We start from the raw sequence: 27913 nt of genomic DNA, 5'->3' as shown, positions 1-27913 counted from the left end.
TCATACAAGCTTCTTATGCACTCCATGTTTATATTTCTACCTACTTACTAGAGCTTTCATCACACCCCCAATTTCACTCTCTTGTAAATAGCTGCTCTCCTTTTCAGATTCTCAATTCTATTCTCACTGATCCTTACCCCTAAATTTTAAAACTCATCTAAAACATGTAGTTCTTCACCAAAAAACTGACTCTACACATTTATCTCCCCTCCTTTTCAAAAACTAGTGTCTTGTGTTTACGTTTACTCTCAGCATCTCCCTCTAACATGCATCACTGATATGGTCCATCTTATTTCTCTGATTTAGCTAAAAGCAAAGCATAATCTCATTTCATAAAAATTCAAAGACACTGTGAAGTTTACTGATCTTTTTAAGTACTACAGCAGTGATGTCCTGAATTAGCTTTAGAGTCAAACTCCAGATACTTGTCAGCTATCATGACTGCTGACTGTTACTGCCTTTGACATCCTCTTATTCACAAGTTGAGAACACTTATGAGACTTTAAAGGACACCACAGGGGTTGGTTGATATCTTCTTACCTAAATCAGATGGTTGCAGGGGATGATGCCCTAAAAATTTCTGTATGCTAAGGTTTGGAGCCAATCATGAACTCTCCACCTCATAACAATCACTCCCAAGACAATTAATTTGTTTTCTACCTCCTGTCCTTCACACTATTTCTACATAATTTTGTCCCCAATCGTTTTTTGTGATGACACACTTGTAGCTGTCTCTTTACTTACTACACTTCCTCCTTCAATAGGCCCCCTATAAACACCAAATATGGCACTTTATTATGCCCATTGGACAGACAAAATTTCCCTGTTTTCTTTGAGAAGATCACCACTTATCCTAAGGTAATACTTCTGTCTCTGTCAGTTATGTAGAAGGAGTTACAAATAGAAAAAGGTATGCTGAAAAAAAATGACAGGACTAACCTGAGATAAGACTCTTGCTATCCATTGGTGATTCAAGTATCTTGGGTGGTCTGGGAGAAGTAACATGGTTAATGAGAGCAGGACGGTGAACAAAGCTGCCTTCTGACTCTGTCGTGTTAGATTCTTGTGGGGTTACCGAGCGGCTTCTAGAGAGGACCAACACAACCTCAGGTCTTGGTGACTGAAATCATGATTTTGCTAAGCATGGCAAACTTTAAGGTGCACTAATGAAATGACTCAATAGTAGTAATTGCAAGAATTGTGAACATCTGTGCAACTTATATTAAGTTTATAAATGCAAAAAACTTCTATCCATCTCTATATAATGTATAACCTTATTATGCTCTTAGGCAAGATAGCATACTGTCAAACTAGGTCACACTATACTTCTGTGCACTATGAAGCCACAGATTAAATATAAAAGTTTATGATATTTTCTAAAGAATTTTGAATGCTATTTCTGCTGAAATACAAGTAAAGCAGTTGCATTATGACTGCACTCAAATATGAAGAAATCAAACCTGAAAAGTATGGATGATTCATGTATTGATGAACATGAATGAATAAGAAAAGTTTAGAAAGATGGATAAAAGGCAATTGCTAGGAATGAACTCACTTTAAAACTAAACAGAATATCAAGTAAATTGAGAGGAGAGAATAACTCAAACGGTGTTTGAAAACAATTTTATCATAAGGATCAAACTGAAAGATGATTCTTTTAATTGTTTTGTGCTTGTGCTGCTGCTGCATATGCAAAAAGAGGTGATGACTAAAAGTAGAGTTAGATATGGGAGAACAGACATGGGGGTGGTCGATTGGTTGGTTGGTTATTTAGTTAAGGCCATAAATGTAAACGTGTAATCTCCAACAAAAAATTCACGAATAACTTCACAAAATATTGAAGATAATTCTACGACCACATATTCACTCACTATATATAAGGCCAAATGATGAGGATGAAAAATGTTTTGTGTGAGGTAAAATTACAACAAGCCAGGACAAGCTGTAAGATAGTGAAGGAAATGAAGTATCAAACACTCAAAAGCAAGTTTTGAGAGTCAAATGAACAGATGTAGCTATTTGACAACTGGCAATAGAAAATTCTATTTCCCAAACAAATCCTATGAAAATGGTGGACTGGTGTCATCAGGGCTGACGGCACAAGTACTCCACATTTCTTGAACTAAAAAATGGTGCTAATAGGCATGATATTTTGTATGATTTAGCAAAAATGGATTCAGGTGTTTGGTTATCTCTCACAAAAAGTCTGCTATGTTGTATTGGGGCTACAAGATTGAAGATATGCTACTCAGCACTTCTCAAGGTGGAATACTTAGCCCAAACTTGTTGAATGTAATAATCAAAGCATTCCTGAAATCAATTCCAGAAAAGTACAAGGAATAACATTATTAGTTATGCTGATGATATTCTTTAACATGCCAAAACATATGTTCTTAACTGCATACACACAGCCTGAAGAGAAAACCAAGGTCTCCAATAAACAAATTGTTAATGGCAGTAGTGGATGTGTGCAAGTGAAGCCACTGTTCGTTTATTCTTGATGCTTCCTTTATAAGATGTAAAGGACAATCAGATATAAAGAAAATAAAAAATATAGCTGACAGAAAATACAGAGCATTGCATGTTTCAAAGGTTCAACTGTATCCAGGGGTAAATGTATACTAACTTTCATGAAATCCTTCAAAGCACTAATCCCAGAGAGCTTATGGTGAACAAAATGAAAAAGGCTGAAACAGGAATGGGAAAAAGATCATAGAAGAACTCTCCAGGAACATGAAAAATGTAGGCACAACACATGAAAGGTACAGGTATAAAAGAATAAAGGGAATGGGAAATATATATATATAGGGTGTTTTGGTCAAGGTTGCGTGCGAAGTGAGAGGGTCAGGGAGAATGGTTCAGTAAGCAGAGAAGAGGTAGTGAAAGCTTTGCGGAAGATAAAAACCGGCAAGGCGGTGGGTTTGGATGGTATTGCAGTGGAATTTATCAAAAAAGGGGGTGACTGTGTTGTTGATTGGTTGGTAAGGATATTTAATGAGGCAAATGAGGTAAAGGTGAGAGTTTGAATTACATAGGTATAAGTTTGATGAGCTTTCCTGGGAAATCATATGGGAGGGTATTGATTGAGAGGAAAAAGGCATGTACATAGCATCAGATTGGGGAAGAGCAGTGTAGTTTCAGAAGTGGTAGAGGATGTGCGGATCAGGTATGTATGTGAGAAATACTTAGAAAAACAGATGGATTCGTATGTAGCAATAATGAATCTGGAGAAGGCATATGATAGGATTGATAGAGATGCCTTGTGGAAAGTGCTAAAAGTATATGGTGTGGGAGGCAAGTTGTTAGAACCAGTGAAAAGTTTTTACCAAGGATGTAAGGCATGTGTATGAGTAGGAAGAGAGGAAAGTGATTGGTTCCCAGTGAATGTCAGTTTGTGGCAGGGGTATGTGATGTCTCCATGACTGTTTAATTTGTTTGTGGATGGAGTGGTTAGGGAGGTGAATGCAAGAGTTTTGGACAGAGAGGCAAGTATGCAGTCTGTTGTAGATGAGAGGGCTTGGGAAGTGAGTCAGTTGTTGTTTGCTGATGATACAGCAATGGTGGCTGATTTGGGTGAGAAACTCCAAAAGTTGGGGACCGAGTATGGTACAGTAAGTGAAAGAAGAAAGTTGAGAGTAAATGTGGATGAAAGCAAGGCTATTAGGTTCAGTAGGGTTAAGGGACAAGTCAATTGGGAGGTAAGTTTGAATGGAGAAAAACTGGAGGAAGTGAAGTCTTTTAGATATCTGGGAGTGGATTTAGCAGTGGATGGAACCATGGAAGTAGAAGTGAGTCACAGGGTGGGGGAGGGGGCAAAGGTTATGGGAGTGTTGAAGAATGTGTAGAAAGCAAGAACATTATCATGGAGAGCAAAAATTGGGTATGTTTGAAGGAAAAGTGGTTCCAACAATGTTATATGGTTGCGAGGCATGGGCTATAGATAGGGTTCTATGAAGGAGGGTGGATGTGTTGGAAATGAAAATGCTTGAGGACATTATGTGGTATGAAGTGGTTTGATCGAGTGAGTAATGAAAGGGTAAGAGAGATGTGTGGTAATAAAAAGAGTGTGGTTGAGAGAGCATAGGAGGGTGTGTTGAAATCGTTTAATCACATATAGAGAATGAGTGAGGAAAGATTGACAAACAAGATATATCTTCAGAGGTAGAGGGAGCAAGGAGAAGTGGGAGACCCAATTGGAGGTGGAAAGATGGAGTGAAAAAGATTTTGAGTGATAGGGGCCTGAACATGCAGGAGGGTGAAAGGCAGGCAAGGAATAGAGTGAATTGGATCGATGTGGTATGCCGGGGTCGACGTGCTGTCAATGGATTGAATCAGGGCATGTGAAGCATCTGGGGTAAACCATGGAAAGTTCTGTGGGGCCTGGATGTGGAAAGGGAGCTGTGGTTTCGGGCATTATTGCATGACAGTTAGTGACTGAGTGTGAACGAATGAGGCCTTTGTTGTCTTTTCCTAGCGCTACCTCGCACACATGAGGGGGGAGGGGGATGTTATTCCATGTGTGGCGAGGTGGTGATGGGAATGAATAATAGGCAGACAGTGTGAATTGTGTGCATGTGTATATATGTATGTGTCTGTGTGTGTATATATATGTGTACATTGAGAAGTATGGGTATGTATATTTGCGTGTCTGGACGTGTATGTATATACATGTGTATGGGGGTGGGTTGGGCCATTTCTTTTGTCTGTTTCCTTGCGCTACCTCACAAACACGGGAGAAAGCGACAAAGCAAAATAAAATATATAATAAATATAATAAATATAAATATAAATATAAATATAAACATAATAAAAAAAAATATATATATATATATATATATATATATATATATATATATATATATTTTTTTTTTTTTTTTTTTGCTTTGTCGCTGTCTCCCGCGTTTGCGAGGTAGCGCAACGAAACAGACGAAAGAAATGGCCCAACCCACCCCCATACACATGTATATACATACGTCCACACACGCAAATATACATACCTACACAGCTTTCCATGGTTTACCCCAGACACTTCACATGCCTTGATTCAATCCACTGACAGCACGTCAACCCCGGTATACCACATCGCTCCAATTCACTCTATTCCTTGCCCTCCTTTCACCCTCCTGCATGTTCAGGCCCCGATCACACAAAATCTTTTTCACTCCATCTTTCCACCTCCAATTTCGTCTCCCTCTTCTCCTCGTTCCCTCCACCTCCGACACATATATCCTCTTGGTCAATCTTTCCTCACTCATTCTCTCCATGTGCCCGAACCATTTCAAAACACCCTCTTCTGCTCTCTCAACCACGCTCTTTTTAATATATATATATATATATATATATATATATATATATATATATATATATATATATATATATATTTACTTTTTTGCTTTGCTTTGTCGCTGTCTCCCGCGTTAGCGATGTAGCGCAAGGAAACAGACGAAAGAATGGCCGAACCCGCCCACATACACATGTATATACATACATGTCCACACACGCACAATATACATACCTATACATCTCAATGTACACATATATATACACACACAGACATATACATATATACACATGTACATAATTCATACTGTCTGCCTTTATTTGTTCATATCGCCACCTTGCCACACATGGAATAACAACCCCCTCCCCCCTTATGTGTGCGAGGTAGCGCTAGGAAAGACACCAAAGACCCCATTCGTTCACACTCAGACTCTAGCTGTCATGCAATAATGCCCGAAACCACAGCTCCCTTTCCACATCCAGGCCCCACACAACTTTCCATGGTTTACCCCAGACGCTTCACATGCCCTGATTCACTCCATTGACAGCACGTCGACCCCGGTATACCACATCGTTCCAATTCACTCTACTCCTTGCACGCCTTTCACCCTCCTGCATGTTCAGGCCCTGATCACTCAAAATCTTTTTCACTCCATCTTCCACCTCCAATTTGGTCTCCCACTTCTCCTCGTTCCCTCCACCTCTGACATATATATCCTCTTGGTCAATCTTTCCCCACTCATTCTCTCCATGTGACCAAACCATTTCAAAACACCCTCTTCTGCTCTCTCAACCACACTCTTTTTATTTCCACACATCTCTCTCACCCTTACATTACTTACTCGATCAAACCATCTCACACCACATATTGTCCTCAAACATCTCATTTCCAGCACATCCACCCTCCTGCGCACAACTCTATCCATAGCCCACGCCTCGCAACCATACAACATTGTTGGAACCACTATTCCTTCAAACATACCCATTTTTGCTTTCCGAGATAATGTTCTCGACTTCCAAACATTCTTCAAGGCTCCCAGAATTTGCGCCCCCTCCCCCACCCTATGATTCACTTCCGCTTCCATGGTTCCATCCGCTGCCAGATCCACTCCAAGATATCTAAAACACTTCACTTCCTCCAGCTTTTCTCCATTCAAACTTACCTCCGAATTGACTTGACCCTCAACCCTACTGTACTTAATAACCTTGCTCTTATTCACATTTACTCTTAACTTTCTTCTTTCACACACTTTACCAAACTCAGTCACCAGCTTCTGTAGTTTCTTACATGAATCAGCCACCAGCGCTGTATCATCAGCGAACAACAACTGACTCACTTCCCAAGCTCTCTCATCCACAACAGACTGCATACTTGCCCCTCTTTCCAAAACTCTTGCATTCACCTCCCTAACAACCCCATCCATAAACAAATTAAACAACCATCACAGACCCCTGCCGCAAACCTACATTCACTGAGAACCAATCACTTTCCTCTCTTCCTACACGTACACATGCCATACATCCTCGATAAAAACTTTTCACTGCTTCTAACAACTTGCCTCCCACACCATATATTCTTAAAACCTTCCACAGAGCATCTCTATCAACTCTATCATATGCCTTCTCCAGATCCATAAATGCTACATACAAATCCATTTGTTTTTCTAAGTATTTCTCACATACATTCTTCAAAGCAAACACCTGATCCACACATCCTCTACCACTTCTGAAACCACACTGCTCTTCCCCAATCTGATACTCTGTACATGCCTTCACCCTCTCAATCAATACCCTCCCATATAACTTACCAGGAATACTCAACAAACTTATACCTCTGTAATTTGAGCACTCACTCTTATCCGCTTTGCCTTTGTACAATGGCACTATGCAAGCATTCCACCAATCCTCAGGCACCTCACCATGAATCATACATACATTAAATAACCTTACCAACCAGTCAACAGTACAGTCACCCCCTTTTTTAATAAATTCCACTGCAATACCATCCAAACCTGCTGCTTTGCCGGCTTTCATCTTCCGTAAAGCTTTTACTACCTCTTCTCTATTTACCAAATCATTTTCCCTAACCCTCTCACTTTGCACACCACCTCGACCAAGACACCCTATATCTGCCACTCTGTCATCAAACACATTCAACAAACCTTCGAAATACTCACTCCATCTCCTCACATCACCACTACTTGTTATCACCTCCCCATTAGCCCCCTTCACTGAAGTTCCCATTTGCTCCCTTGTCTTTAAAAAGCGAGATATACATAAGTATACGTATGTAAGTAGGAGAGATGGTCAGGGAGCGTTACTGGATTACGCGTTAATTGATAGACGCATGAAAGAGAGACTTTTGGATGTTAATGTGCTGAGAGGTGCAACTGGAGGGATGTCTGATCATTATCTTGTGGAAGCGAAGGTGAAGATTTGTGGGGGTTTTCAGAAAAGAAGAGAGAATGTTGGGGTGAAGAGAGTGGTGAGAGTAAGTGAGCTTGGGAAGGAGACTTGTGTGAGGAAGTACCAGGAGAGACTGAGTACAGAATGGAAAAAGGTGAGAAGAAAGGAGGTAAGGGGAGTGGGGGAGGAATGGGATGTATTTAGGGAAGCAGTGATGGCTTGCGCACGAGATGCTTGTGGCATGAGAAGCGTGGAAGGTGGGTTGATTAATAAAGGTAGTGAGTGGTGGAATGAAGAGGTAAGATTATTAGTGAAAGAGAAGAGAGTGGCATTTGAAAGATTTTTGCAGGGAAAAAATGCAAATGAATGGGAGAGGTATAAAAGAAAGAGGCAGGAGTTCAGAGAAAGGTGCAAGAGCTGAAAAAGAGGGCAAATGAGAGTTGGGGTGAGAGAGTATCATTAAATTTCAGGGAGAATAAAAAGATGTTTTGGAAGGAGGTAAATAAAGTGCGTATATATATATATATATATATATATATATATATATATATATATATATATATATATATATATATATATATATATATATACATATATATATATATATATATATACATATATATGTATATATATATATATATATATATATATATATATATATATATATATATATATATATATATATATATTTTCTTTTTATTATTATTTTGCTTTGTCGCTGCCTCCCGCATTAGCGAGGCAACGCAAGGAAAGACGAAAGAATGGCCCAACCCACCTACATACACATGTATATACATACACGTCCACACACGCAAATATACATACCTATACATCTCAACGTATACATTTATATACACACACAGACATATACATATATACACTTGAACATAATTCGTGCTGTCTGCCTTTATTCATTCCCATTGCCATCCTACCACACATGAAATAACAACCCCCTCCCCCCTCATGTGCACGAGGTAGCGATAGGAAAAGACAACAAAGGCCACATTTGGTCACACTCAGTCTCTAGCTCTCATGTAATAATGCACCGAAACTACAGCTCCCTTTCCACATTCAGGCCCCGCAGAACTTTCCATGGTTTACCCCAGACGCTTCACATGCTCTGGTTCAACCCATTGACAGCACGTCGACCTTGGTATACCACATCGTTCCAATTCACTCTATTATTACTTATTATTACTTATTACTTATTCGATGAAAACACCTCACACCACATATTGTCCTCAAACATCTCATTTCCATCACCTCCACCCTCCTGCGCACAACTCTATCCACAGCCCACGCCTTGCAACCATACAACATTGTTGGAACCACTAATCCTTCAAACATACCCATTTTTGCTTTCCGAGATAATGTTCTTGACTTCCACACATTCTTCAAGGCTCCCAGAATTTTTGCCCCCTCCCCCACCCTATGATTCACTTCCGCTTCCATGGTTCCATCCGCTGCCAAATCCACTCCCAGATATCTAAAAACACTTCACTTCCTCCAGTTTTTCTCCATTCAAACTTACCTCCCAATTTACTTGACCCTCAACCCTACTGTACCTAAAACCTTACTCTTATTCACATTTACTCTCAACTTTCTTCTTTCACACACTTTACCAAACTCAGTCACCAGCTTCTGAAATTTCTCACATGAATCAGCCACCAGCGCTGTATCATCAGCGAACAACAACTGACTCACTTCGCAAGCTCTCTCATCCACAACAGACTGCATACTTGCCCCTCTTTCCAAAACTCTTGCATTCACCTCCCTAACAACCCCATCCATAAGCATATATATATATATATATATATATATATATATATATATATATATATATATATATATATATATATATATATATATATATATATATATATATGGTATCGCTGGGGATAGGGGAGAAAGAATACTTCCTACGCATTCCTCACATGTCATAGAAGGCGACTATAGGGGACAGGTGCGGGGGGCTAGAAACCCCCCCCCCCTTGTATTTTAACTTTCTAAAGGGGGTAACAGAAGAAGGAGTCACGTGGGGAGTGCTCATCCTCCTCGAAGGCTCAGATTGGGGTGTCTAAATGTGTGTGGATGTAACCAAGTTGAGAAAAAAGGAGAGATAGGTAGTATGTTTGAGGAAAGGAACCTGGATGTTTTGGCTCTGAGTGAAACGAAGCTCAAGGGTAAAGGGGAAGAGTGCTTTGGGAATGTCTTGGGAGTGAAGTCAGGGGTTAGTGAGAGGACAAGAGCAAGGGAAGGAGTAGCGCTACTCCTGCAACAGGAGTTGTGGGGGTATGTGATAGAGTGTAAGAGAGTAAATTCTAGATTGATATGGGTAAAATTGAAAGTTGATGGAGAGAGATGGGTGATTATTGGTGCATATGCACCTAGGCATGAGAAGAAAGATCATGAGAGGCAAGTGTTCTGGGAGCAGCTGAATGAGTGAGTTAGTGGTTTTGATGCACGAGACCAGTTTATAGTGATGGGTGATTTGAATGCAAAGGTGAGTAATGTGGCAGTTGAGGGAATAATTGGTATATATGGGGTGTTCAGTGTTGTAAATGGAAATGGTGAAGAGCTTGTAGATTTATGCGCTGAAAAAGGACCGGTGATTGTGAATACCTGGTTTAAAAAGAGAGATATATATAAGTATACGAATGTAAGTAGGAGAGATGGCCAGAGAGCATTATTCGATTACGTGTTAATTGATAGGCGTGCGAAAGAGAGACTTTTGGATGTTAATGTGCTGAGAGGTGCAACTGGAGGGATGTCTGATCATTATCTTGTGGAGGCGAAGGTGAAGATCTGTAGAGGTTTTCAGAAAAGAAGAGAGAATGTTAGGGTGAAGAGAGTGGTGAGAGTAAGTGACCTTGGGAAGGAGACTTGTGTGAGGAAGTACCAGGAGAGACTGACTACAGAATGGAAATAGGTGAGAACAAAGGATGTAAAGGGAGTGGGGGAGGAATGGGATGTATTCAGGGAAGCAGTGATGGCTTGTGCAAAAGATGCTTGTGGCATGAGAAGCGTGGGAGGTGGGGAGATTAGAAAGGGTAGAGAGTGGTGAGATGAAGAAGTAAGGTTATTAGTGAAGGAGAAGAGAGAGGCATTTGGATGATTTTTGCAGGGAAATAATGCAAATGACTGGGAGATGTATAAACGAAAGAGGCAGGAGGTCAAGAGAAAGGTGCAAGAGGTGAAAAAGAGGGCAAATGAGAGTTGGGGTGCGAGAGTATCATTAAATTTTAGGGAGAATAAAAAGATGTTTTGGAAGGAGGTAAATAAAGTGCGTAAGACAAGGGAACAAATGGGAACATCAGTGAAGGGGGCTAATGGGGAGGTGATAACAAGCAGTGGTGATGTGAGAAGGAGAAGGAGAGAGTATTTTGAAGGTTTGTTGAATGTGTTTGATGATAGAGTGGCAGATATAGGGTGTTTTGGTCGAGGTGGTGTGCAAAGTGAGAGGGTTAGGGAGAATGATTTGGTAAACAGAGAAGAGGTAGTAAAAGCTTTGAGGAAGATGAAAGCCGGCAAGGCGGCGGGTTTGGATGGTATTGCAGTGGAATGTATTATAAAAGGGGGTGACTGTACTGTTTACCGGTTGGTAAGGTTATTTGATGTATGTATGACTCATGGTGAGATGCCTGAGGATTGGCGGAATGCTTGCATAGTGCCATTGTACAAAGGCAAAGGGGATAAGAGTGAGTGCTCAAATTACAGAGGTATAAGTTTGTTGAGTATTCCTAGGAAATTATATGGGAGGGTATTGATTGAGAGGGTGAAGGCAAGTACAGAGCATCAGACTGGGGAAGAGCAATGTGGTTTCAGAAGTGGTGAGGGTGTGTGGATCAGGTGTTTGCTTTGAAGAATGTATGTGAGAAATACTTAGAAAAGCAGATGGATTTGTATGTAGCATTTATGGATCTGGAGAAGGCATATGATAGAGATGATAGAGATGCTCTGTGGAAGGTATTAAGAATATATGGTGTGGGAGGTAAGTTGTTAGAAGCAGTGGAAATTTTTATCGAGGATGTAAGGCATGTGTATGTGTAGGAAGAGAGGAAAGTGATTGGTTCTCAGTGAATGTTGGTTTGCGGCAGGGGTGCGTGATGTCTCCATGGTTGTTTAATTTGTTTATGGATGGGGTTGTTAGGGAGGTGAATGCAAGAGTTTTGGAATGAGGGGAAGTATGCAATCTGTTGTGGATGAGAGAGCTTGGGAAGTGAGTCAGTTGTTCGCTGATGATACAGCGCTAATGGCTGATTCGGGTGAGAAACTGCAGAAATTGGTGACTGATTTTGGGAAAGTGTGTGAGAGAAGCTGAGAATATATATATATATATATATATATATATATATATATATATATATATATATATATATATATATATATATATATATATATTCTATTTATTATACTTTGTCGCCGTCTCCCGCGTTAGCGAGGTAGCGCAAGAAAATAGACGAAAGAATGGCCCAACACACCTACATACACATGTATATACATACACGTCCACACACGCACATATACATACCTAGACATCTCAACGTATACGTATATATACACACAGAGACATATACGTATATACACATGTACACAATTCATACTGTCTGCCCTTATTTATTCCTGTCCCCAGCCCGCTACACATGAAATAACAACACCCTACCCCCGCATGTGTACGAAGTAGAGCTAGGAAAAGACAACAAAGGCCACATTCGTTCACACTCAGTCTCTAGCTGTCATGCATAATGTATCGAAACCACAGCTCCCTTTCCACATCCAGGCCCTACAGAACTTTCCATGGTTTACCCAGATGCTTTACATGCCCTGGTTCAATCCATTGACAGCACGTCAATGGATGTTAACATCAAAACTACTAACACACTCTCTCAGCTGCTCCCAAAACACTTGCCTTTCATGATATTTCTTCTCATGCCCAGGTGCATATGCACCAATAATCACCCATCTCTCTCCATCCACTTTCAGTTTTACTCATATCAATCTAGAGTTTACTTTCTTACACTCTATCACATACCCTTGTTTCAGGAGTAGTGCCACTCCTTCCCTTGCTCTTGTCCTCTCACTAACCCCTGACTTTTCTCCCAAGACATTCCCAAACCACTCTTCCCCTTTACCCTTGAGCTTCGTTTCACTCAGAGCCAAAACATCCAGGTTCCTTTCCTTAAACATACTACCTAGCTGAGAAGAATCAACATGATCGTGTGTGTGAAAAAGACTTGGGGTTAGACACTCTCCAGTCAGGGGCCTGAGCTCTGTGTCGCAGAAATTTTAAGGAAGGAAACTGTTTAGAGGTAATTATTAGAATTTCATGTAAGTAAAGGAATAACATGTTCAACAAGCAATTTCCATCATACACTGATGGAATGCAATGCTGTACATTTCTCAAGTCTAGTCATCTCAATTAATGAAATGAAAAAGAACTAAGAGGGAAGATTTAGAAGAAGGCAGTGAAGATGGTAACTGAAATAAGAGGACTAAATTACAGACAAGGTTAGTCATAAATTTGCCCACTAGAGTAAAGAAAAGAGGGGAAGATGATCCCAACCTTCAAGTCTCTAAATCACTTTGATGATGATGTTAGTACATAATTCTTTGGAATGTGGAAAGATTGAACAATTAAAGGTCATAATGAATCGAGCAAAACCACTTTTGAAAAAAAAATGCAATAGTGCTTTTATATTATTAGTGTAATTCTGTAAAAAACAAATTAAGCTAGCTGATGAAATTGTGATTGCAATCAGTATGCTGAAGTTCCAAAAAACTGTACGATAGTATAAAATCTTTAAGAGATGGAGCTCCCCATACAAAAAATACAATAGTAGATGACATTATGCTCCTATAATGGAGCAACTCTATCTCATACCTGTCCTTTGCCAGACTGTAAGGTTGAGCCCAGGATACCTGCAAAATTCTAACTTTATCTCTATTAACTCCATTCTTACTTTCATGAGTTGGATCAAGGGCATATGACATACAGCTTTTGTGGGAGTATGAATAACTAGGATTCCCAACCTCTGCCTTGCAAGTTGGCCAAGTAATCTCCACAAAAAGGTGCATGTACAAATTTGACCATCCCATTGCAAATGGAAACAGAGATAATGATAAACAGATGGTGTATCTTTATACATCTCTTTAGTAACTGGGTTACAAACTTCTAAATTATGAAAGTACTGTAATAAGTCTGGAGTTAGTTGGGGATGGTAGAGTACACTATATGAATAAGCGTACACTATCTAAAGATGAGTACACTACTTGAAGAAGACCATGTGTCGAAACTTCTCGAATAAAGTCTTTGCTCCAACCTTATGTTTCCTCATCTCCTTGTTATCTCCACATTTGTCATTATGGATACTGAGTGTACACTATAATAAACTTTCTAAAGATAAGAAAACTTCAATTCACACTATCAATTCAACCTCATGTTTTCTTTACCTTAAGAATGGTGAGAGCTTCCCGATGTGTGACACCTCGTAAATTCTTGCCATTGATGGAGAGGACTCTGTCACCACGCTGGATGCGTCCATCACGGTCTGCCAGGCTACCAGGTATCACCTTATGTACCTGTTGATAAATACATTATTCTAACACAAATCATCTAGTTCACATTGCAGAAGAGTACTTTATGCACAAAGTCCAAAATTAATTGGGCTTGAAAGGTTAAGTTAATCTTGGACCCATTTATAGGACAGCTGGGCATTTCAACAAGCATCTTTGGAGAAAGATTATCTCATACTTTGGGGCAATTCTGGAGACCTGTCCCCCACATGGTATGCTCTGATAACCAGACATATGTAACTTTAAAAACTCATAAATAACCCTTAAAGAAATGAAGAAAACATTTAAGGTAAAAGGAAAGAAATAAAAGAAAGTGGTGAGTAATGGTTGATGAATGTAGATAGTACCATGTGAAGAGGTCAGAGGCCTGTGTTGGTTAATAACAATGATTAGCAGGAGGTGTTAGTTGAGGAAAATTGTTTGTGTTGCATGACAGATAAGAAAAGTAGTCAATGGTGGATATTATTTTAGAAGAGAAGGCACTGGTGATTGCTGTATAAGTCAAAGGTGGTGGCTATAAGTAGCTACTGATGCTTGTTAGTTCTGAACATATGCCAGTGGTGTAGGATGGATGGGGAGAATAGGATGTGTAGCGGTGGATGATGAGAGGCATCAGCTGTTGTTCCAAAAAATGTGGTAATTGGCAGCTGGCGGTAAATGAATAAAGTATAAGTAGTGGATGGTACTGTGTTGAGTGCAGGGTGAGGTAATTAGTCAAAGTTGAATGGAGACGAGATCTAGGTGTATATAACGGTTAAACAAGAATATCATGATTTGTCATAATCATCAGCCTACTAGGGGAATGAGCACGACTTTCTGTGACCATGGCCAATAATAGGGGATGGGGTGCAGAGGGGTCCCTCGTACCCGGGCCTGGGGATCCAAAAGGGGTCCCGGGAATTTCCGGAGATCTCAGAAAATGTTTGCATGTATTGACAACTAGCATTCGCATTTTGTGTGAGCCAACAAAGTTAAAATATTCTTAAAGAACATGGCATAAAACCGTAGTGGATAAAAATAGGATGAATAACGGAGAAGGGAAGGGGACCCGAAAGAAACTTTGTACCCCCTGATAAAAATTTTTCTTAAGAGGCCCTGTCTGTGACCTTTGTAATCCCTTTCTGCTATTGTTCACAAGATAAGCAAGGAGTGCTCACCAAAGCAGTCGCTGACAGCAGCAAGATCAAAATCAATTAGATACGGGTCATGGGTGAAGATAAGATTTTGACTCCTTGGATCAAGATAGCAATCTTTCGATAGTTAAAAGGAGGGTGACTGACTACTCCTGGTTGAGAAGTCACGTGAGAAGTGATTTGATGAGAAAAGTGGTAAGTGGTGTTCACTCAGATGAGATTATCTGTTTTGGCTGAAGGCACGGGTGGGCCAGCGATGAAGGGGAGCAGTAAGATGTGGTTAGGGGCTGAGGAGAGTGAGTAATGGAGAGTGATGGCTGTGAACAGCGTGGTGGTGGAGGAGGCACTGTGCAGGTAGTCAGCGGAAGTGGCCGAAGGGAGAGAGAGAGAGAAAGAAAGAGCAAAAGATCAAAGAGGCCAGACGGTACTGCAGAATGAAACGAGAAATTGAAAAGGGTTGCCGGAGATTAAATTGAGAGAAGAACCTTGGCATCAAGATGGGGTAAGGAGGGATATGATTTGCCTCCATATGGTATATGGTAGACAATGGGTGACCGTGTGTTGATCGCTGGTCTGTTAATGGCATGGTGTTAGCACATTAGCTTCCTAAGCAGCTAACACACTTTTCTAAAGTGAGTCATCTCTTACGTAAACATTGTACAAGTAACCTATCAACTGATAAACCGATTGACCAGGTTGGTCTTTTATAATAACGTAGACAATTCATTTGAAAAGTTTACCTTGCCTGGGGACTAAAGTTCAAATGAGAATCAACTTAAGAGACAGTATCAAATATTACGACAGTGGGATCCTCTGAATCATTAAATGTTTTATATTTTTAAGACATATTTTCACGTGACCATGAACAACTTGTATAAGCAATTACGTTAAAATACATGTAGACATGTTTTCACGTGAACATAAGCAACTCCAACTTGAATAGGCAATTACCTCACAATAGATGGACACCTTTTAACAAAATTATAAAGATGTACAGCTAATTCTGGTCTTATATGATCATTGACTTATTGCTGCAGAAGCTACAAACTTGGAATAAGTGAGGCGAACCTGCCTTTAAATCACCCTTAGCACAAACGGCGTATAAAGATGACTATTTTGACTCTTGAAAAGTATATAAAAAAGAAAAGAAAAAAAAAATGCAATACAAGGCCTGTGTCTCCGCAGAAGTGCACAAGCCATAGGCAACGTCGATCAAGGCCTGATGAGAACGCTCACCGTGATTTCCTTGGCCTCATAGTCGGCACCCCCAGCCAAAGTGATACCGATGGAACCATGGCCGACAATCTCCCGGTGAAGGACCACCACCAGTATCTCATGGGAAGGCGTACCAGACTCCTCCAACGACTGATTAGCTTCTTCAATCAGCTGAGCCAACTCCTGGAACAAACGAGCAATTACATTATTTGCACTGTTTAATTAGTAATATTAAGACAGGCAAAAATAAGTTTAAATTATCAATCTCGCAAACCTAGAGTTACAACTGTCACAACAGAGAGTAAGTCACATAAACAAAGGTAGAGGAATGGCGCATACAGTGAAACTTTAGCAAATGTAAGCTGAAAATTGTGTGCGCTTAAATAGCTTCCACACGGGGTATTTTTTTCTCTAATTCAGGCTTAACTTCCAAGACTGCGATTTCATCACAGCTGAAAGCATTTGCTCTTACCACAACAGACTTACCAACTGTTTGCTCCCACAATCTGTTTTTAATCATGCAACAATAACCTCACTTCATAGCGCTTTACTGAAGCAACGCGCCCAAGCCGCTAAGCCCTTGTACAACTGTGATCAGCAATGGGTCATCCCATGTACTAAGCTACTAGCTCATATCGCTGGCCTTAGCTAATACCCTTACAGACCCTCAGATACAAATAACATCGCGAGATTCGGCCACCTTAACACTCGGCAAAAATCATATGCCTGCTCAAGGCGATAGTTTTGCTTCAGCTTAAGGACTGTTGCAATTACAATTTCCGTTGCTACTTTCAGCTTTATCTGTCACATACACAGGATAAGTGAAAACGACAGGTCATCCCAGAGAAAGAGAGAGAACTTGAAAGGGTTGACCGATTAAGTGGGTTGGGTTCCTGAGAGATGGATGCAATAGGGGGCATTCTCAGGACAGCACTTCCTGCTGTTACTATCACTGGTGATGAGGTGAGGTTCCATGCTGTTGTTGTTTGTGGAGGTGGTGGTGTATCTGATCCTGGTGCTACTCTTATTGTTGCTGGTGGTGGCTGAAATGTATCTATTGTTTGTGGATGTGAATATCTAGTACTTGTGTTGTTGCTGATTTTAATGTTTGTTGATGGTGGTAGGGTTATTAAACTCTGGTGGCGATTTTCTTTTGTCACAGAGATTTTTGGCGTTGGTAATACATGTGTTGTTTCTGGTGAAAAAAGGTTGCTGTAGTTACTGTTAGCACTGTAGTTACCGCTGGAGCTGTAGTTATCGGTGGCGTTGTAGTTATCGTTGGAGGCGAAGTTATTGCTGGAAATATAGTCATCACTGTAGCTGTAGTCATCGCCGGAGCTGTAGTTATCTTTGGCGCTGCAGTAATTGCTGAAGCTATAGTGATCGCTGGTACAGTATTCATCGCTGGAGCTGTAGTTATCATTGATGCTGTAGTCATCGCTGCAGCAAGAGTTAGAGCTGGCGCTGTAGTTATTGCTGATGCTAAAGTGTCTGGAGATGGTTCATGTCAGATAGGTTGCCTTCCCTTTGTGCCGAGGGAGTCAACGGTAACTCCCGCCTATGGTTGTTGACTTCTGACCTTGCTTCCCATGATACCTATAATGACCCGAACTATTACCTGAGTGCACGTAAATGACGGGTGACGTCTTAGGCCGTGTCTCAACCATGAGTCTCACGACGGGTGACGAGGCGGGACGACCCTCAACCATGATTCTCATGAGGTAACGTGGCAGGAGGAACCTCATCCATGAATGTCACAACAGTTGACAGGGCGGGACGAGTCTCAACCGAAAGCTTCACAACCGGTGGCGTGGCGGGTCGAGCCTCAACCATGAGTCTCACAACAGGTGACGTGGAGGGACGAGCCTCAGACAAGTCTCCATCCGGTGCTGTGGCGGGACGAACCTCAACTATGAGTCACACAACAGGTGACATGGTGGGACGAGCCTTCACCATAAGTCTCACAACAGGTGACGTGGAGGGACGAACCTTAACAATGAGTCTCAAAACGGGTGACATGGTGGGACGAGCCTTAACCATAAGTCTCACAACGGGTGACATGAGTCTCACAATAGGTGACGCCGAGGGACGAGCCTTAGCCAAGTCTCCATCCGGTGCTGTGGCGGGACGAGCCTCAACTATGAGTCACACAACGGGTGACATGGTGGGACGAGCCTTCACCATGTTTCACAATTGGTGACGTGGAGGGACGAACCTTAACAATGAGTCTCAAAACGGGTGACATGGTGGGACGAGCCTTAACCATAAGTCTCACATTGGGTAACGTGGCGGGACGAGCCTCAAACAAGAGTTTCACAATGGGTGATGTGGTAGGACGAGCCTCAACCATGAGACTCATGACGGGTGACCAGGCGGACGAGCCTCAACCATGATTCTCATGAGGGGGTGACGTGGCAGGAGGAACCTCGACCATGAGTCTCAACGGTTGACGTGGCGGGATGAACCTCAACAATAAGTCTCGCAACGGGTGACGTGGTGGGAAGAGCCTCAACCATGAGTCTTACAACGGGTGATGTGGCGGGACGAGTCTCAACCATGAGTCTCACAACGGGAGACGTGGCGGGACGAGCCTTAACCATGAGTCTCACAACGGGTGATGTGGCGGGACGAGTCTCAACCATGAGTCTCACAACGGATGACTTGGCGGGACGAGCCTCAACCATGAGTCTCACAACGGGTGACGTGGCAGGGACGATTGTCAAACACGAGACCCCCCTACTTTGGTAGGAGGGCGGGGCGACTGTCTACTACCGTTGTTAACCTCTGTTAAAGTATCTACTGCAACGCATAATGTCTGGCTGGGATGAAGGTTAATGACGTGCTGGTTGCAGAAGGGTTCATGATTTTGTGTAATGGTGCAGAGAGGATGGAGGGGTGGCTGATCACATGCTGTAGAGAGGCCATCCTACACCACTAACTGTTGCTACTATAGAGGACGTGGTCGTCAGGAATAGTTAAAAGACACGTGAAGGTGTCTTTGCTCTTCCTCCGCTGATCACGAAAATTATCTCCCCCGTAGACTTCTCTCAGCCGTAGTCTATCATGCTGCCGGCAGGAGCACCACTGAGATACACGGCCTCCTGCAGGAGGGAATGACGGAGGCGAGGTCCCGTAGGTGGCGTGATGAGCCGCGGGCGGCCGCCAGCTGCAGCCTGCATTCTTCCTGGTTGAATGATTCCTGGCTTGGCTCTGACATTGTCTTTGTCAGCCATGATAACCCTTTGTTGCTGACACCGCTGGCCTCTAGCTGCCAGAGGTGACTGCTGACACTGGCTGCCTGGGGTCGCTATTGACTCTTGGATCCTTGGGGGTCACTGTTCATCCTGGCTGCCTTGAGGCTTCTACTGGCGGCAGTAAGATCCCTGCTGATGGTTTGTAAGGGGTTACTGCTGACCGGGAATGCCTTCAATGTTCATCTTGAATGCCAGCAGTCACATCTGACCCTACATTTCCGCCGTCAGAGGAGATGCATATTGGAAACAGTGGAACAACATTACGTCCGCAAACATTCATCATTTTGCCTGAAGAGTGGTTGGCAGTAACAGATGGTATATGTGTGAAGCCAAGCTGAACCTCGAGTCGGGTGTGTGAGGGCATGTGGACAACATATGAGGGTGCGGAAGGGCTTATCGAGGAGACGACAGATGAGGTTGTGCAGGGGGTGGAGTGGGGTAGTAGTGAGGCGTTTAGAATTCCGCGAGCTGACGTTCCCTGAGCAAGCTCATCACTGTCACCTTATTTTCCCTGTCACCATGAGCAAGTTCACCACTGTCCCCTTACTCTCCGTCACCATGAGCAAGCTCATCGCTGTTACCTTGCTCTCCCTGTTACCATGAGATAGCTCATCACTATCCCCTTACTCTCCCTGTCACCAATGACATAGTGCTGTTCTTTACTCATTCTCCATCCGCACACCTCATTCTCCCTTCCTGTCATGCGCGTATTAATGCTGCAAAGAAAAATTGCCGTCGGCAACAGTGTGTTTGTCGGGGTCCCGCATGTGTGTGTGTGTGTGTGTGTGTGTGTGTGTGTGTGTGGTGTCGATCCCCTGATGGTGGGACTGGCGGGCCTCCCTCATCCTCTGCCCTCAGACACACACCGAGTCTTCTCCACTTCGACGTAGCCACAGTGTAATGTGCTAAGTAGTATTACCCCACTCTCCTCTGCCACCAAAAACAGCTTAGATCTACCACGAATACGGAATTCATGAGTAAAGCTCCCATCAAAAAGCTTTAATGACTGTAAGGTATATCATAAACAGACTCGTAAAATTACCATCTGTGAACCCGGACCGTTCGCACCCCGTCTTTTGTGGCAGGCTACAATGGTGGAAAGAAAATGGGCTCAAGACAAAAGCGCATCGTCAGCAGTGCACCGACCTTGGCCAAGGACGTTCAAACACCACCACAGTAAAATCGAAAATTATATATTTTTCTCTCTTCTTTGAATGCTGAGGAATTCAAAGTAACTCGAGTTGACAAAAAGTAATCATTTAGTTGACAAAAAGTAATCATTTAAATTCTCTCAAGGAAGAAAAGTTTCACTGTAAGAAAGTTTTTTGTTTTGTTTACTTTTGTTTTGCTTTGACCCCATCCCAAAGGAAGGTATCGAGGGGAATACAAATATACCGTTAGGAAAAAAATGAGAATTATCCATTGTAACCTCCGGAGGCGGACATGTTTTCCGGTTAAGCGGATTCCTCGACAGTAATGGCGGGGCTGGTGAACCTGCGACCCCCCCCCCTACACACACACACACACATACCAGGAGCCACATCCCGATCGACCACGACCGCTCATAAACAACACTGGTCAGGTGACAACACGCAAAACTCGTAAACATACTGAAGAAGACTTCATCACACGAACTAAAGCATGTTGACAGGAATCTTACGAACACATACCATTAAAAAAAAATCTACCACTTGACCACACAAAAATGGCAGCTCAAACTGCCCAGGAACGAATACAAGGCTAACCATCCCACAAACGACTGGAAAGCAACTCATCCAACGAACAACACCAAGGCTTACCATCCCAAAATCGACTGAAAGGCAAGTTATCCCACAAACGACACCAAAGTTAACAATCCCACGAACGAATATATGGCCAGCTACACCATGAGCGAATGCCGGGCCAACCACAGTGAATAGAGGTGGCGTCATCCACCCAACAAACACAAAACCAGTCGTTCCTTGAATAAATATATCTAGATAAAACATAATTACAACTTTAATTAATGTAGTGAATCCTTTACACTGGAAAGGTTACTGATCTTTACCTCAGGGTCGAGTTGAGGACGTGCACACAGGTGTGGCCGCTTGCCTAAAGAGCACTCAGCGGAAAATTCAAAAGGATGAAAATCATGAAGCTTGTAAAAACCCATAATAATCAAATGTATACTGAAACCCAACACTTAAGACTCCAACCAAGATATGGACGGAGTAACGAACGAGGCATGCTGATGACGGGAGGGGGGATTTGATTTGTGCCAGTAACACTAGCAAATTTACTGTGAACCCCATGCTCATCCTGTGAGCGGTAGCGCAAAAGGATTACAGAGGTCACAGGGGAGTGCGCAGCCTACAGACTTCGTGTTAGAAAAAAAAGATGTTTTCCTTTGATCGGTGATTTAAACTCAGGGTAGCAAGTAAGCTTCCTGGACACGAGGATTACAAAACTACTTCAAAAAAATCTGTTGCTCATCGATAAAAGCTACTTTGCCTGTAATTACTACTGTGTTTTACCGAAAGAGAGTTTTACACTCATGTTGCCCAGTCTTCTTAACTTTGTAGATACCTACTATTTCTTTAGTTCTATGTATGTATGTATGTACAAACACACACACACACACTCTAGCCTATGCCAGGTACCAATTCTATCGATCAGCCACAAGGGGAGGATGAACACTGGATGGACAGTGTACCGACTGCCACAAACAGGACTCGAACCTATGGAGTTTGATCCCAGGCGGCACGTGCTTGCATAGGTGAGTATGCTAACCGGTACACCATAGAGGTGTGGCGAGGTGTGAGGAAATTGATACAATAACAGACAATATGATTAACTATCAAAACAAGATTTTGATATTTGTGTTTTAGAAATCCATTCTACACAATGGGGATATGATGTGAAATGAGTTTCTATCTGTGCAGTCTGTTGGCCTATATCATTATGTTTCTTCCAAAAATATTCAGATTTATAACTGCCGACAAGTACTTGAAATGTAATCCACAGACACACGAACACAGTAATTTCCAGGAGGATATCTGCACCAGAGGCTTGAATGAGCTTATGTGCTATGGCGGTCATACTGGATGTCACCTCGGCAAAAAATGAAGATACTTGATGAAGGACCATCCATTAATCATTTCTGTAAAGCTATGGATCAATCTGCTGAGTAGCTTCCGCAAATTTTTTTTGAAATGTTAACCACAAACCATTCTGTCTTGTGGCTGCCAAATCATATTCCAGGTCACTTGTTATGAAGATTGTCTTTCTTTCTTTTTTCAAATAAATGACGCTCTACAGATCATTTCCGTAAATCTTTGATTCAGAATTTCGAAAAGGATTCAAATGTGCAAAATTTACAGACGACGACGAAATAGCTGATCAAGTGCGGTAAAAATCAATCTAATAGTGTTTCCGTTAGTCATCGAGAAATCAATGTCACGTACAAAATAAGCGCTTGAGGAGTGGAGATGAGCTTGCCCTGTGTGTAACGGAGAAACCTGTGCTCATCAAGAACAAGTAAAGTATCGACCTGCAGCCCACGTCCACATGTGTGGATCCTTTCACTGGAACATCTAAGTACAGAAGCAGTAGCGTAAACAAGGAGACAAATACAACCAGATATACAACTGAACATACCACGACGTTATACTCTGTGATACAACAATGTTACCTGGACACGCTGCTTAGTTTTCACTGTTCCCGGTGACGGATACCATCTGTACCAAAGGTAATGTACGTCAGCAGCTGATTTACCAAGACGCATCTTGTCTTCTCTCAGTCGAGGACAGCACATGCTTTAGCAGAAGTCGTTGTTGCAGTAGCCCAAGATCTGCAGTAAACCTCCTACGAAAAAAAGTCGTGGGTGGGTTTTGCAGGGAAAAGGCGTGCACTGCAGAATCCAGACCTCCTACAGACTGACCACTGCTGAATACCACAAATCTTGAAGAAACACTTGTACTTAATACCGCTACTCACTGACAAAGACCACGGTGCAAGCGTCTTGCAAGAAAACATTAGTGTATGAGGCAACAGATCTTGCATGAGGATCTCGGCCAGGATCTCGGCCAAAGATCGTGCAAGAAGACCTCAGATCCAGCTGGAAGAGATCAGGCTTCTCCCCAAAAAAACGAGCCTTGCTAGGGACCGTTTAAAACAGGCGAACGAGACCAATCCTGTCCAACCCGGGGCATCGTGGGGGATATGGGAGAGGGGGTTGGGTAGTGGGGGCAGGTCAAGGTGAGAGGGAGGGAGGGAAGACAGTGAGCTGGGGAAGGGGCTAATTTTGGTGAGTACAGAGGGACAGAGACAGAGAATATGGACAGGTAGTGGTGATAAATGGGAGTGGGTAGTAGTGCACAGCAGAGGTAGGGATTGGTGGCAGTGAACAGGAACGAGGGTAATGGCCGCTCTGGCCTGACGGGATGGCGGGGCAGTAACCGGGTTAGGGGAGCGGGAACCGCCACATGCCAGTCGACATCAGACACATTAGGTGATCTCAACACAATCAAGAGACACTTCATCAGACCTCATGTAGCTGTGAATCCGGCTGAACGGAGTCACCAGGTAGTGCAGCCTGCTAAACAGATGTTTACGATATGAATAACTTTGAAGAAATCTAACAGTCGTGCCAAAGCACATTTCCGTAAGTTAACAGTACTGTGATCCAGTGCGAAAGAGTTGTATCACAAGAGTTAAACAATCATCAATATTCCTGTGGATAAGCGTTTTTCCAAGCACAATAACATATATATTCCTCTTAATCATCCATAGACTGTTATAGTTTTTCATACCTCTCGCGTTCATACGAGTGCAGTAAAGAAAAAGGAAGTTTCGTTAGAGCTACAAAATGTGAAAAAAAAGTAAATCAAGCTTTTCGGGAGTTCCAACAAGCAAGATGCCATGACGTAAGTTCTGGTTAAGAGGAACATGACCAACAAAATCATCTTCAACATATAACAGACCAACGTCCTGAGCCCCACACTATACCATTCCAGCCTCACTCTTACCTCCCTACATAATTCGAAAGATTTACGTTAGGTGTTCTCCACCTGGCCCAATCCAGCGGGAAGCGGTGCAAGCCAACCGCAGCTCAGCGGTCCCTGGTGCTCCCATCCCACGCCCCCTGCCAGGAGCCCCACTTCAGGCTTCCCATGCACCAGATGTATGCGCACCATCGTTCCCCATCGCTGAGTTATTGAACGTGTCGAAACGAAAGGGCTGCGGGCTGTAGGGTGAGCGACGTTCTGCATACCATGTGTTTGGGAAAGGTTCTCAGACAGGAAACTCACTTAAAATCGGGAAATAATGCTTTGAGGAAGGAAATAATGAGGCGATGATTATAACTATAGGTAATAGAGTAATAATGACAGTGATAAAATCAATAACACGCGACAATGACTGATGTCAAAAAACGAACTCAAGTGTTGCCAAAATTTCTGGTACTTTTATAAAGCTAACGGATCTTGCATACAGTGACAGGCAGAGAGGTAGCGTTAAGTTGATCAGTCGCCGTTGGGTACCACCACCATGAATACACTCTTACGAGCAAGATATCAAGATCATACACATATGATCGACCCTCGTAACACTGTGTCGGACGAGCATGATAAGAGCAAGCTTAACCGGTAAGAGGGTGCCCAAGGGTGTGGTGGAGTGGCGGCCGTTATGATGCGGACCTTACCTCCATGGTTGTGTGATAGGGTTACGTTTTCTGTGATCGAACAAAAGGCGAAAAATAGTCATCCTCAGATACAAACTTAACTACTTTGCCGTGATACACTTACACTGCGTGATAGGCGCTTCATCACCGTCATCGTTTATGAGGTGTTATAGGTGTCCACTCGACTTCGCTACAAGCCTCCACGATCGACATTCAGCGAAAAGTCAGCAGGAATGCCAGACCTAACAACACGTATAAACCAGACACAAGGTTGCTCAACTTTCTTACAGAATCCTCAATAAAGTAGTGCCATGTAGAGTTAATAAGACCCTTAACACAATATATATATATATATATATATATATATATATATATATATATATATATATATATATATATATATATATATATATATTTTTTTTTTTTTTTTTTATTATACTTTGTCGCTGTCTCCCGCGTTTGCGAGGTAGCGCAAGGAAACAGACGAAAGAAATGGCCCAACCCCCCCCCACACACATGTATATACATACGTCCACACACACAAATATACATACCTACACAGCTTTCCATGGTTTACCCCAGACGCTTCACATGCCCTGCTTCAATCCACTGACAGCACGTCAACCCCGGTATACCACATCGCTCCAATTCACTCTATTCCTTGCCCTCCTTTCACCCTCCTGCATGTTCAGGACCCGATCACACAAAATCTTTTTCACTCCATCTTTCCACCTCCAATTTGGTCTCCCTCTTCTCCTCGTTCCCTCCACCTCCGACACATATATCCTCTTGGTCAATCTTTCCTCACTCATCCTCTCCATGTGCCCAAACCACTTCAAAACACCCTCTTCTGCTCTCTCAACCACGCTCTTTTTATTTCCACACATCTCTCTTACCCTTACGTTACTCACTCGATCAAACCACCTCACACCACACACTGTCCTCAAACATCTCATTTCCAGCACATCCACCCTCCTGCGCACAACTCTATCCATAGCCCACGCCTCGCAACCATACAACATTATTGGAACCACTATTCCTTCAAACATACCCATTTTTGCTTTCCGAGATAATGTTCTCGACTTCCACACATTCTTCAAGGCTCCCAGGATTTTCGCCCCCTCCCCCACCCTATGATTCACTTCCGTTTCCATGGTTCCATCCGCTGCCAGATCCACTCCCAGATATCTAAAACACTTTACTTCCTCCAGTTTTTCTCCATTCAAACTTACCTCCTAATTGACTTGTCCCTCAACCCTACTGTACCTAATAACCTTGCTCTTATTCACATTTACTCTTAACTTTCTTCTTTCACACACTTTACCAAACTCAGTCACCAGCTTCTGCAGTTTCTCACATGAATCAGCCACCAGTGCTGTATCATCAGCGAACAACAACTGACTCACTTCCCAAGCTCTCTCATCCACAACAGATTGCATACTTGCCCCTCTTTCCAGAACTCTTGCATTCACCTCCCTAACAACCCCATCCATAAACAAATTGAACAACCATGGAGACATCACACACCCCTGCCGCAAACCTACATTCATTGAGAACCAATCACTTTCCTCTCTTCCTACACGTACACATGCCTTACATCCTCGATAAAAAATTTTCACTGCTTCTAACAACTTGCCTCCCACACCATATATTCTTAATACCTTCCACAGAGCATCTCTATCAACTCTATCATATGCCTTCTCCAGATCCATAAATGCTACATACAAATCCATTTGGTTTTCTAAGTATTTCTCACATACATTCTTCAAAGCAAACACCTGATCCACACATCCTCTACCACTTCTGAAACCACACTGCTCTTCCCCAATCTGATGCTCTGTACATGCCTTCACCCTCTCAATCAATACCCTCCCATATAATTTACCAGGAATACTCAACAAACTTATACCTCTGTAATTTGAGCACTCACTCTTATCCCCTTTGCCTTTGTACAATGGCACTATGCACGCATTCCGCCAATCCTCAGGCACCTCACCATGAATCATACATACATTAAATAACCTTACCAACCAGTCAACAATACAGTCACCCCCTTTTTTAATAAATTCCACTGCAATACCATCCAAACCTGCTGCCTTGCCGGCTTTCATCTTCCGCAAAGCTTTTACTACCTCTTCTCTGTTTACCAAGTCATTTTCCCTAACCCTCTCACTCTGCACACCACCTCGACCAAAACACCCTATATCTGCCACTCTATCATCAAACACATTCAACAAACCTTCAAAATACTCACTCCATCTCCTTCTCACATCACCACTACTTGTTATCACCTCCCCATTTGCGCCCTTCACTGAAGTTCCCATTTGCTCCCTTGTCTTACACACTTTATTTACCTCCTTCCAGAACATCTTTTTATTCTCCCTAAAATTTAA

At 42.5% G+C, this 27913-nt stretch overlaps 1 protein-coding gene across 1 annotated transcript in view; it reads right to left on the bottom strand.

Moving 5' to 3' along the window:
* Window positions 1-902: 902 nt before the first annotated feature.
* LOC139762750 (uncharacterized) overlaps window positions 903-27913 on the bottom strand; it is a 148326-nt gene continuing 121315 nt past the window's right edge. The window contains 3 exon segments of the mRNA XM_071687848.1: window positions 903-1120; window positions 14137-14265; window positions 16629-16790. Of these exon segments, the coding sequence (XP_071543949.1) occupies window positions 935-1120; window positions 14137-14265; window positions 16629-16790 (477 nt within the window). The 3' untranslated portion in view covers window positions 903-934.

The sequence above is a fragment of the Panulirus ornatus genome, chromosome 3 (assembly GCF_036320965.1).
Source record: "Panulirus ornatus isolate Po-2019 chromosome 3, ASM3632096v1, whole genome shotgun sequence".
NCBI classification, from domain to species: domain Eukaryota; kingdom Metazoa; phylum Arthropoda; class Malacostraca; order Decapoda; family Palinuridae; genus Panulirus; species Panulirus ornatus.
The sequence above is the reverse complement of the archived record's forward strand: the minus strand, read 5'-3'. Positions and strand labels throughout refer to the sequence as shown.